The sequence below is a fragment of the Budorcas taxicolor genome, chromosome 2 (assembly GCF_023091745.1).
Source record: "Budorcas taxicolor isolate Tak-1 chromosome 2, Takin1.1, whole genome shotgun sequence".
Classification (NCBI taxonomy): Eukaryota; Metazoa; Chordata; class Mammalia; order Artiodactyla; family Bovidae; genus Budorcas; species Budorcas taxicolor.
Genome location: NC_068911.1, coordinates 49,694,657 through 49,707,113, shown reverse-complemented (window position 1 = coordinate 49,707,113; position 12,457 = coordinate 49,694,657). Strand labels below are relative to the sequence as shown.

Genomic DNA, 12,457 nt, shown 5'->3' with positions numbered 1-12,457 from the left:
CTGCAGGCTGTGGGGAGGCCTGCCCTGGTCTCTCAGCGCACGCAGCAGGACAGGGTGACCTGAGACTGCAGTGACTTAAGTCAGGACGCAGGCACCGGCTTCTGCCCGCTGCTGACCACGGGCTTCCTGCGGGGCTGACTCAGCTCTCCCGTAGGCCAGGCAGCCCAGCACCCACACCTCGGGGCAGCGCCCCTGCTCTGGCACCAGGCCGGCCCCCAGCTGGCCCACCAGCTCCAGGGCAGCACCACCCCCAGCCCACAGGAAGGGCCCTGACCCCTCTCAGCGGTGGCCTGCTCCAGGCCCAAGGTCCCCTCCAGCAGGAGGCCTGGGCTGGTAAACCTGGGAAGACGGTGACATTCCAGCTCAGCCAGGCCCACTTCCAGAGCAGACTGCTCCACAGAGTCCATGGTGGGGATACACGCACACACAGGCACACACACACACACACACACACACACACACACACCCTCCTGGCTTAAGTTATATTTCAGGAAAACATTTTCATCTTGTCCCAGGTTCAGCAAATGCAGCCAATTAATTGTGGATTCGGTCTCTCAGTTTAGATCAAGATTCAACTTGTATTTCTGACCATTAATTCCTCTTCAAGTGTCCCTCCCCTCCCCCGCCCTGGGCCCCCACCCGCACTCCCGCACCCTCCCCAACTGTTTCCCCACCCCCACACACACACCCCCGTCTCCCCACACAGCGTTGGCATCTGGGACTCTTTCTACTGAGGCCCCCTAAGGAGCGCTGTGTCAGGCCAGTCCTGTCCTCATCCGACGTTGACCTTCTGGGGTCCCCGTGACTCCTCTGTGAAGCCAGGTTCCCCCCCCACCATGGTGGAGCCATAGGAGAACCAGGGGCCATGTGAAAAGCTCCAAGGTGGCTTTTCTGCAGGGTCACCTTCTCCTCCAGTGTGTCAGCCTCCTCCCCAACCTCCTCCCCACACACACACACACCCCTTCCCCCAGGTGTTTGCCCCACAAAGGCAGCCCCGACATGCTGGCTTTCATTTGAAAACACTTAGGCATTCATATTTGCACTACAATAGTCTATTTCCAGCACCATCCAACCACCTTCTCCCCCATTCAGGGATGGGGGTGGTAGCTCCCAGGAAAGGCCAGCCTGGAGCCAAGTCGGAGAACAGGGGGCGGGGGGATCCCAGGGCTTCCTTGAGCTCCAGCGTTCTCATCTCCCCAGTGGTACCATAATCCAGTCATGCCGACCGCACTGGTCACTGAGAAGAACAAACGAAAAATGGCAGGTGGGAGGGCTCTGAGTAAACCCACGAAATGCCGCAGAGATGCTCACCCGTACTCCCTTCCAGAATCATCCAAACCCAGCTGGACCCAGTAGAACTCTGTTCTGCCAGGGGAATTTCATGCTTCCCCGTTCCCAGATGAGCAACTGAGGCTCGGCGGCCAAGCCAGGCTTCCACCCAGGTCTCTAAGCTCTGGTCCTCCTTTAACTGCACCTCTGACTCCTCAAATGAATGAGTGAATGAGGGATGGGAGGCCCCTCGACCCAGCCCACCTGGAACCATTTGCCCTCCCCTGCCCCAACCCACTCAATCAAGCTCTGGCTCAGGGGGCGCTTTGACTTCCCTCCTGTGGGAAACGATACCACCCTTCCCAATTTAGCGTTTTCAGACTATATGGGGAAAAAGGGAACAGAAACTGCACTGCAGTTCACTTCAAGAATCTGGTCATCAGCAAAGAGAAACAGCTCAAAACACAAAAGCCAGAACAGTCCCTACCTGTGGGTTCCCAGGGGTTCCCCAAGATGTCCCCTGGAACAGAACCGGCGTTTCCCCCCCAGCAAGCCCTGATCATATCACCTCCTCCTGGACTCTCACCACAAGTCCATGGGCAGGAACCCCCGTTCCCATTTACAGAGGAGGAAAGGCAGGCTCAGAGAAGCCATGACTTGCCCAGGACCCCAGAGCAGGCGGGTAGTTCCTGCGATCAACCTCCTTCTTCCTCTTTCCTTGTTCCATCTCTCTCCCTGACTCTTGCCCACATGCCAGGGGCCCAACCCAGGTCACCATCTTCGTCCACCTTATCACCTACATCTGGTCCCAAGGTAGTTGTTGATAGGCTGGACGGCATGTCTTGAGAGAGGTGGTGCTGCCTCGAGCAGATAAGGGGATGGGGGGCCACATGGGGGTGGAGAGGGAGCAACAGGGGTCCCCTAGAGGGGTCTCTGCAGCCCCGCCCCCTGGGGCCAGGTCTGACCTCAGTGCCCAGTGCCAGGCCTCGGCCCGCCCAGGGCTCCAGTGTGTTGGCTGCAGTCCCAGGGAGAGGCTGAGCTGAGCAAGGGTCCAAAGAAAGTAGCAGCAGCTGTTGGAAAAAGGGCTGGCAAGGCTCTCCGCTCACTCCAGCCCCCTTCCGGCTCCATAGTCTCTGCAAAGCTCCTCAGGCACAGGCCTGGGTGGGAACCCAGACCCCTCACCAGCCAGCTGCTCGCCCTGAGCCTCGTCCACTCCTCACCCGGCCATCTGCGCTCAGAGCCAGGATCCCAACCAGCTGGCATGACCCCTCACCCTCTGAGGACCCAGCCCGGCTCTGATCCAGGACCAAGGGGGCCTCCATTTGGCCATCTGGTCTGGTCTCAAAAGGCGAGTGCAACGGGGTACCTGGCCCCGGGGTTGAGCTGACCCACTGACCCCTCGCAGCTGTCCAGCTCTGCCAGCTTAGCAGCGTCTTCCCCTCCACGGTGCCACCCTGGGGCCTTGAAACACAGAAGGGCAGGCCTGCATGCAGTGGGAGGGGATGCAGGATGTACAGCAGCCTTCCGGGAAGGCCACGACCCCAGCCCTGACGTTGAGGACTCCAGGACGCCAGCCCTGCCTTCCTGGTCACAGCTGGATTCTGGCTGCCTCAGGAGGGCAGGCCACTTCCTCCAAGCCGTCTTTCCTGACTGCCCAGGCCTTATGGAAGGTGCCGGTGCCCTTCCCCCAGCTCTCCCCAGTGCTGCGATGGGCACGGAGTGTGGGGCTGGGAGCTCCTTGAGGGCAGGGCCCGTTCTCCTCCTCTGAGTGCCCTCAGAACCAGAGAATGGCAAGGGGAAGAGAGGCGACAGGATGCCAGGAGCTGAAGCAAGGAGCAGCTCGAGTGTCCCTAGGAAGGTGCCCGGGGGCTCCAGGATCGGGGGGCAGCCTGCAGGGGCCCGGAGAGCCCCAGCCCAGCCCAGCAGTGACAACAGTGGCGAGTCCCTGCCCCCAGCACTGCGGCGGCGGGTGGCTGCTGCCTGCCGCCGGCTGCCACCCACTCACTCCCCAGCCGCTGGGGCTCAGCTCCCACCCTGCTGCAGCCTTCACACTGCACAGGCAGGCGTGTCTCCAACTCGCCACCCATCCACCGAGCCCCTCGTCCACTGAGCAGGGCCAGCAGCAGGGACCCAGCCCATCACCACAGGCTTGGGCACAGCATATGGCAGTCAGTCAGTCGTGTCCAACTCTTTGCAGCCCCATGGACTGTAGCCACCAGGCTCCTCGGTCCATAGGATTCTCCAGGCAGAAATACTTGAGTGAGTTGCCACGCCCTTCTCCAGGGGATTGTCCCAAACCAGGGATCAAACCTGGGTCTCCCGCATTGCAGGCAGATCCGTTGCTGTCTGAGCCACCAGGAAAGCCCCCGGGCACAGCATAGGGGGACACACATGCCCCCGCCCAAGGGCACCGTGCGCAGCACCAAGGTCAAACCCCAGCACCAGGCTCCAACCCCCACCGTCCATCCAAGCTGTGGGCTCGCTCCTACCCCATCTGGGGTGGCCCTGGGCCCTGGGTCACAGCCTGGGCCTGAAGGTGAGGTCCAGGAGGCCGAGGGGTCTGAGTGCGGCCGTGAGTCTTGGGGCTGGCAAATCACAGAGACCCTCAGGTCCGTAAGCCCCAAGACCCCGGTCACCCCAAAGCTTTCTCATATTGGAAGAGATGACCCAGGCCAACGTATCTTTGGCAACTGGCCCAAAGCCAAGGAGGGCTCCCCAGCAGGGCCCAGCCCACTCCTAAGAAGGCCAGCATCTGGGCCCAAGCCCTGCAACCCGTGGCTCAGGGCAGCATCATCACAGCCCTGAGACTACTGTGGGAGGAAGTTCTGTGTGTGATGCCCAGGCCCCTGGGGATGGCCTGTGCCAGGGCCATCATACACCCACCCGCCCCCGAACCTGACCCCAAGACCTGGGCTCTGACACCCCTTGTGCTCGCTGGAGGCGTGAAATCCTGCAGCCACACTGCCCCTACCCCTCCCAACCCACACCCGGAACCCATGACCTCCAGGACCTCTGCCAGCCATCTGCCTTTCTCCATCCCCCTGAAGAATCCAGGCATCAGGCAACACGGATGCACTGAGCGCCTACTGCACACACAGCTGGGGGCACCGTAGTGACTGCAGCAGACAGCACCCAGCCGCGCGGAGCAGATGTTCCAGGGGCTTGCCGAGCCACCGCCGAGCTTCAAGCGCGGACCAGGAGAACAGCCAACCCACCCCAACTCCTGGCAGCCAGTTCACAGGGTAGGCAGCAAACTGCCCCAGGGCAAGAGGCCCCCAGACATTTAGATTCCACCCCAGGAAAATCTTCTCAGCTTGGGGGGGGCAGGAATCAACACTGTGACTATTTCCTCCCCAAGAACATAGGAAACAGCTAGTAGTACCATCATTTCTTGAGAGAAACACTGCTGCAAAAATATCAACAAAAGTAGGTACAACCTCAGGATAAAGTGTGCTCCTTTATATTGAGCAAAGTAGACAGCCTTCATATCTGGGAAAACACACACATACCCCCCACCATTTGTCCCCCCTTGCAGGAACTCCTGTCCCTAGACTTGCCCCACGAAACCCCAGGCTGTCCCCTCACCTCGTCCATCTGTCCTAAGTCCCTTTAGTCATATCTGACTCTTCGTGACCCTGTGGACCATAGCCTGCCAGGCTCCTCTGTCCATGGGACTCTCCAGGCAGGAAATCTGGAGTGGGTTGCCATTTCCTTCTCCAGGGGCTCTTCCTGAATCAGGGATCAAACCCATGTCTCTTATGTCTGGCAGGCAGATTCTCCACCACTAGCACCCAAGGCCTACCAAATACGTCCAAACAGAAAGACCACACTCTGAAGTATAAACTTAGATGCCAGGTGGGGACCCGGGGACACACAAGCAGCCTCAGACCTCATTTAACGGGGGAGAAGGTCTTGGGACCCAAATCGATCAGCTGACACTGCTCGCGCCACCTCCTGGGTGGAGACCCACGTCTTATTTGCAGTGCGTGTCTCGGGCGTTCCCCCAGCCTGAGGGCCTAGTCACCAAGGGAGACGCAACCTCTTAGACAGTGGACCAGAACAGCCCATGGGCAAGTGACACCACTGCTCTGAGCCTCAGTTTCTTCATCTGCCAAGTGGGAATCATGATGACCTCCCAGGCTGCAAGGGGGATGAGAATTCTCACCAACCACCTGGCACTCAGCAGGTCTGCAACAAAATCAGGCTATTTTTAAGTTAATATTTGACAAAGGCTTCCCTAGGAGCAGGAAGAGCCTGTCTTTCTTCTCTCAATTCCCCAGCCCTGACCCCTGCCAGCCCTTGGCACTGAGCCAGCTTCACTGCCTCTCTGGGAGCTGGCAACCTCTCTGGGGAGGCCCCAGGAGCCCAGGGTGCCAGCCAGCTCCCGGCACAGGAACCACCAGCCCTGCCCCTCGCTTGTGTGTCCAGTTAGTCTCACAGCATCCTCTGCGGCTCACTCCACTGACTTCAGGTGAGGAAAGTGAGGCTCAGAGCGCTCATCGCAACCTGCCCAGGGAGGTAACTGGTGGAGCGGGATTCAAGCCCAGCTCTCTAGAAACCGAATGGTTGTCACTACCTTGCGTCACTACCTCGCGTTGCTGCTTGATGTGGAAATTTTGCAAACGGTCCTCCACAGGCTGGGCCGTCTTCAGTGCCTGCCCCTTCCCTTTTAGTGTCCCCTCCAACCTCCCTTCTTACAACCACCAAGCTGCCCTGGCCTGCACCGTCAATGCCCTGCAGGGTGGTTTCAGCATGAGTGCCCTTTTCTTTGCACTTTTAATCCCAAAGGGAGACTTGCCAAAAAAGGAGCTTACGTATGGGTGACCTACCAGGGTGACATCCAACAGGAAGCCCTGGTCCCCCAAGTGCTCTCTCACCTGGAGACCAGAAGCTTTGGCCCAGCTTCTCCACAACCAGAGGCTTCCCTGGTGGCTCAGCAGTAAAGAGTCTGCCTGCAATGCAGCAGCTGCAGGAGACGCAGGTTCAAATCCCGAGTCAGGAAGATTCCCTGGAGGAGGGCACTGCAACCCATTCCAGTATTCTTGCCTGGAGAAACCCATGAACAGAGGCGCCTAGTGCTACAGTCCATGGGGTCACACAGAGTCAGACATGAGTGAAGCGGCTTAGCACACACCCACACACCTGCACGCACACACACCCTCACCAATCCCTTACACCATGTGAGCACTGGCCCTGGGGTGCTCGGGAAAGACTGCCCTGAACCATCAAATTCCACTGTGGAAAGGCTACCCTGCCCTGTATCTACCTGCCACCATACGTTTCGTTTCGAGACTGCCTACCCCCTGGGAGGAGGGGAGAGCATCCGCTCCAGGTGGTGAGGACTTGGCTTTGTTCAGCCCTGTATCCCCCTCGCCACATAGCGCCTAGCGCACAGTGGGTGTTTAGTATCTGTTTTCAGAGTAAATGAAGAAGTAAACCCCGTGGTCACTTTACTGATGGTCAGAGGGAAGCCTGGGGGGCGGGGGGGGTGGAACACTTACCCAGGGCCACAGGATTTACACGTACATGAGTTCAGATTCCCACTCCCACCCCGACCCGGAAAACTGCGATGCCCTTCCCCATCACATGCTGCCCCTCTGCACACACACACACAGACATGGGCACCCACACATGCACACACTCCACCCTGGGCTGATCCATCCAGCGCTCAGCAGGGATTAGCTGTCTGCAGGGCCCTGTAATGGACACTGCAGGGAGAAGGGCAAGGAGGAGGGCCGGGGGAAGGCAGGCCTCTGGGCCACGGTGCGGCTCGGGCCACGGTGTGGCTCTGCCCACTGAGACTTGGTCTGTGACTGACTGTTGTCCAAGGCCCTCCTCTCCACAACAGGTGTGGGGAGGGGACCATTGTTATCACCTTCTCACACAGAAGAAACCGGCCTCAGGAGGGTCCTGAAACTTGCCCAAGGTCCCAGCTGGTCGGAGGAGCCCGGAGCCCTGCGCCACTGCTGCCTGCCTCCCCAGCCCATGCCTGGGCTCTGCCTCGGACATACCCACCCCAAGACCCAGGGGGGAAGGACACAGAGGTTCTAGAACCTCAGGGGAAAAGTACAGGCAAGGCCAGGCTAAGGCAGGCAGGAGGATCAGAGGCACAAGTTGTGCGGGCCGAGCTGAGCGGAGGGCCAGGAGCCTGGGCAACGCCAGAGAGGGGAGGTGAGAAGGGGACCCAGCGGGGTCATCTGAGAAGACAGAGGTGAAGAGTCGAGGCCTCAGCCTCTCTGAGAAGCCATGGAATTCACAGATCCCACCGGCGTCCAAGATTCAAGCAAAGCCAGCCCAAATCTACCCCCCAGCCACCTCTTGACACACCCCATACCTTCCATTAGTGACCAGCAGCTCACTCTTCCACTCCACACACACTCCCTGGCCCACAGCTGTCCCCCACCCCCACCCCCACCCCAACACCGTCCCCAGGCCCCAGGCAGCCCCATGAGCCAAACTGGGCAAAACAGCCTCTGCCTGCTTTGGGCCCTGCATGAACCAACAGCGTCGACAGAGGAGGGCCTCAGCTCTGCCTGGGCTCAGCCCAACCCAGCCTGTTGGGGCCCAGGAAGTTTGGAGGCCATGCTTGCAACTTCCCCACACCCACGGACCTCAGCCAAATGTCCACTGAGCCCCCAGAAACACCCCACCCAGAGATGACGCCTGGCTGGAGAGCCTTCCCTCCAGCACTGGCAAGAGGAACCAACAACGTAAATAACTCGGGTTCAGAGAGAAGCTGATCCGAGCCTGGAGAGGTGCAGAAAAGCGTGTGCAGGATCAGAGGAAAGAGACAAGAGCAGCGAGGCAGAGAGATGGAGGCAAAGCCGATGTGGGGGTGGACACAAGAGAGGACACTCGGGGGTGAGAGAGAGGCACCCCGACGGGGAGAGCAGCGGGGAATCTGAGGGGAAGAGAGTCACTGACTGCAGCCTGGGGCCTCAGACCTGGGTGGGCTCCCTGCCCCCCACCCTTCCGTGTGGCCGGGCTCCTCTCAAGGCCACTCTGAGCATAAGGCCTGGCTCCTACTGAGGAGGTCCGTGGCCACAGCGTGGGAGACCTTGGCCATCCAAACGAGCGTGGCACCATCACGGCCACGTGTTGGGTTCCTACAGATAACTGCCATTGCACCTTCCCTCTAGGGGGCATCAGCTGTGACCCGCCAGTGCTATTCTGTCCACAGACAGCCCTGGGCCCTAAGCCTCCAAGCTGGTCCTCCCCACTCCCAGCAATTCAGGGCCGGCAGTGAGGGGTGGTGGGGTGCACAGTCTCCTTTCCTGCGCCCTTCATGGGTCCGGCTCCTCCAGCACAGGCTGGCCTCCCTCACACACGCCCCATGAGGACTTCTGAGCAGTGGAACTCAGGGGCAAGCGGGCCAGATTCTACCCCCACCCCAGCTGTCCCGTCTCCCCAACTGTCCCATCCCGTCCCCACCAAGACCCAGCCCGCCAATCCCTAATCCTCTCTGTCATCTGACCCAGGCTCCACCCCAGCTTGACTCTGCCCAGCCACCTACTGAGGCCCAAAAATGGAGAGAGTCATTTATAGAGGGTCCAACAAGCCAAATGCGCGAAGGGAAGATGACCTCAGGGTACTGAGCACCCTGCGGGCAGCTGGGGGCTGGGAGGTGAGCTGTGACAGTGCCATGCTGGGCTGGCAGACCCCAGGGAGTCCCCCAGTGTGGTCTTGTGAGCGCTTCACACCAGGGCCAGAGGCCACAGGCCCTTACAGCAACAATTAGCTCCCTGCTGGCCAGAGCCACGTGCACCCTGCTCCCCTCGGCACCCTGGACCCAGTCAGGCCCAGGCACTCCACACAAGTCCTGGTGGGATTTGCTGAATGAGGGAAGGCTGAGGAGCACTCTGGTCAAATCACCCACCCAGCATCAGGGCTCCCACACCAAGACCCCAAACACCCCTGTTTGTTCCTAACCATCGCTCAGCACTGGCTGGGCCAGGTGAATGTGGGGTACGCACACAGATCTGCCCAACCCCCCGGGAGCACCCAGACCAGCGGTGGAAGCTGGCAGGTGGAGGAGCAGTGGCAAGCCCCCTGAGGGACTCACTGGACTAGGGGATAGGATAGCTGGTTCCAAAGGCGCCAGTGAGCAAGCTTTCCTCCCCCGCTCAGTCCCCTTCTGAATCCTGGTGGACTGGGTTGAGAGGAGATGGGGCGAGGAAAAGGAGAGATGGGGCCCTTCTTCCTACACGGATGTTACCTAGGCCCTCCAGCCAAGCTCCTGCTTGTCCCTGGTCAGGAAATACCCTGACATGGCAACGGGACAACTGGAATTGCCCAAGGCAAGGTGGGGGGGCGGGGTGCCCATGAGACCACTGACAATGCGAGTTACATGTGGTCCTGAAGGCCGCCGGAAGATGCTGAGGAGGCAGCCAGGCCAGCAGCAGCCAGGCTTCGACACAGACTGAGCCGCTGAAGGGCAGAGGGGAGAGACTGGTGTGGGTCGAGGCACCCGGCTTCCTGGACCAACAGGGGAGGCTACTTTTCCAGACTCAGCCAGGTGGCCTGTGCTGCCGCTCTGACTTCTGGAGGGGAGGGTCTCCCCAACCAGAGCCCATGGGGCAGAGAACGGCCACAGCGCTAAGCAACTCCAGTCCCACCAGGCCCAGGCTCGGGCAGGGCCAGCCCTTGGCCAAGGCCAGTATCTACAGCTGAGCAGCTGTCAGCCAACGGCCCAAGGCCACAGAACAGAGGCTAAAGACGGAGGGGCAGCAGCTCAGGGGAGTCAGTGGAAACATGTCACCACACACCCGCAAGGGATGTGGACGGCCCAGGCCTGCCACCCCTGAAATCCCTGAAAGATGCTGCTGCAGAAACAAGGCAAGTAGGGCAAGGGGGACACAGCAAGAGCAAAGGGAGGGCTGGGATATCACTGGAACGGAGGCAAGGAAATGGCCTCAGCCTCGTTCGGCTTCTCATTCATCTTCCTCAGCCCCTTAGGTGCAGGAAGCAGGCTTAGACCCAGGCACCTAAACGGATTAGCCAGTCATGGGGGGAGGGGGGTGGGAAGGAGGGAGCAAGAGCAGCCGCATCTGCCCCACCCCCCCAATCTGGGCAACTGAAGCCGTCCCAGCCTCCAGCCAGCTATCTGTGGGGCTCTAATCCCTCCGCCCGCCCTGGGGAGGGGAGGAGGACAGCTGGGGCAGGCCAGATCTGGAGTCTGGTTGAGGGCCCTTCCCTCTACTCGACCCACCACCTCCTTAGTCCGGGACCACGGGGATGAGAGGCAGACTCTGAGGGAAGCGCGGGGGAAGCTCCAGCGGCCGCCGCCGCCCCCCACCCACGACGATCACGTGGCTGCATCCTTAGGGAGCCCGCAGGTCTCAGCTGCAAAAGTCATTGTTTATAAACAGCCACAGCCCGGAGGGGGGAGGCCGGCCGGTCTCCGGGTTCCCACCGGCCGTGCGTCGGGCGGGAGAGGGGACAGACCCGGCCGGGGGTTGCTGGGGGGGGGGCCACCCTGGTAGGATCACAGATTCTGCGATCTCAGATTTCAGAGTCGGAGTCGGCAGGGGAAGTGGCGTCAGCAACTGGCGCGATCCAATTCAATAAACCAGAGCTGGCTGGGGATGGAAAGCCGGCGCGCGCGGACCCCCGCCCCCAAACCCTGCATTTCCTGCACAGTGAGGTTGCCACGGGAAGCCCCGGCTCCATCCCCCAGCCTACGACCAGGGGCTCTCCCGGCCGAGGGGTCGTGTTTCCTGCGGCGGCCTGCCGCGCCTTCTCCGCTCCGGCTGGCTCCTCACCCGGCCGCGGGCTCCCAAAGCCAAAGCCGACACCCTCACCACGGGCGCCGGAAATGCGAAGCCCCTTCTCGGGCGAGGGCACTTCCCCAGGGGCCCGCAGCTCTCCCCTCCCGCGGGAGCCGGACCGGAGCTTCCAGGCCGCGGGCACCCCTGGTGAAAGGAAACCTGACCGCTCCCTCAGCCCGCGGGGACAGAAGGTGGAGAGGCGGGTGGAGAGGAGGGCACGGCGGGCGCAGGAAACGCTCAGAGGCCTGGAGCCGCCGCGCCGGCACTCGCGAGCAGAGCGACAGTCTCGGGAATCCCGGATCTAAGCGGCCCTGGGGACAAGGGGCCGACACCCTCCCGGCTAGCGCCGGCCCCGCCCGCAGGGAGGGCTAGGAGCGCCACCTCGCCTCCCAGCCTCCCGGCCTCGGCCTCCAGGCGGGGTTAGCCTGGACCTCGCGCCCCGAGAGCCGGGGCCGCCTCTCCGCTGCAGACAAGCAGCAAAGATACAAAGCGGCTGGAGCTGCGGGTGGAGGGGAGGGGGGAGGGGGAAGAGACAGCTGCGCCCTCTCCTGCCCCCGCCGGGGGTGAAGAGACGGAGGACGCGGACGCGGGGGGACACCCAGAGCGCCGCGGGGCGCAGCCTGTGGACCCCCCAAGGTCCTCGGCAGCCCTCGTCTAGAGGTGACAGCGCCCGGCCGCGGACGAGGACCAGCCCCTGGCGCGGGGGTAGGGGACAGGTGTCCAGACGGCGCGGGGGCAGGGGCTCGGGCTCCCTCACCTTCTCCTGCGCCCGGGTGAGCTTCTTCTGCACGTTGCTGGCGATCTTCCCCGCCGTCACCCCCTTGCTGCCCATCTCAGCCATTGCGGCTCAGGCTCGCCGGGTGGCGGGGCGGATCTCCCAGCCCCCAGCCCCGGCCCCGGGCTCCCGCTCCACGCCGCGCACTAGACCGCCGAGCCGACTGGCGGAGGCGGAGCGTGCGCCCGGCGAGCGAGCGAGCGAGCGAGCGACGCGGGGACCGAGGGAGGGCCGGACGGACGGAGGGAGGCGGAGGGAGAGAGGAGGGGCCGGGCCTCGGGTGCCGGTCAGCGCCCCCCGCCCGCCCCCGCCGGCCGAGACCCTGCCTTTTAAAGGGCCACCCCGGAGGCCAGAACCGGTCCGCCGGCGGGGAGGGGGCGGCGCCCACCGTCGCCGCGGCCGCAGCGGCTGGCCGGACTCCCAGGACACTTCGCTGACACCGCCCCGGGGCGGGAACTAGTACGGTCGCCCCGGGTCCGACGCCGCCGCGAGCCCTTCTTTCAACCCGGTAGATACCTCCCGCGGCCCAGGAAAAGAGGCCAGATGGAGGAGAAAAGTCCTTTCACAAACCGAAGATAAAGCGGGTGGCGATTGCTGAGCGCCCCGGGAATCCGGGAGCCTGCGCAGGAGCGCGCTCACCGAGGGT

General features: G+C 62.1%; 1 protein-coding gene across 4 annotated transcripts in view; it reads right to left on the bottom strand.

Moving 5' to 3' along the window:
• Nucleotides 1-12,020, bottom strand: part of BIN1 (bridging integrator 1) — a 55,362-nt gene extending 43,342 nt beyond the window's left edge. Inside the window, exon 1 of one of the 4 annotated variants that reach the window (XM_052663647.1) lies at nt 11,794-12,020. In XM_052663647.1, coding sequence (XP_052519607.1) covers nt 11,794-11,877 — 84 coding nt within the window. In that variant the 5' untranslated portion in view covers nt 11,878-12,020. The remainder of the gene's footprint in view (nt 1-11,793) is intronic. The other 3 variants (XM_052663656.1, XM_052663664.1, XM_052663671.1) reach the window with 3 other exon arrangements.
• Between the last annotated feature and the right edge of the window lie 437 nt (nt 12,021-12,457).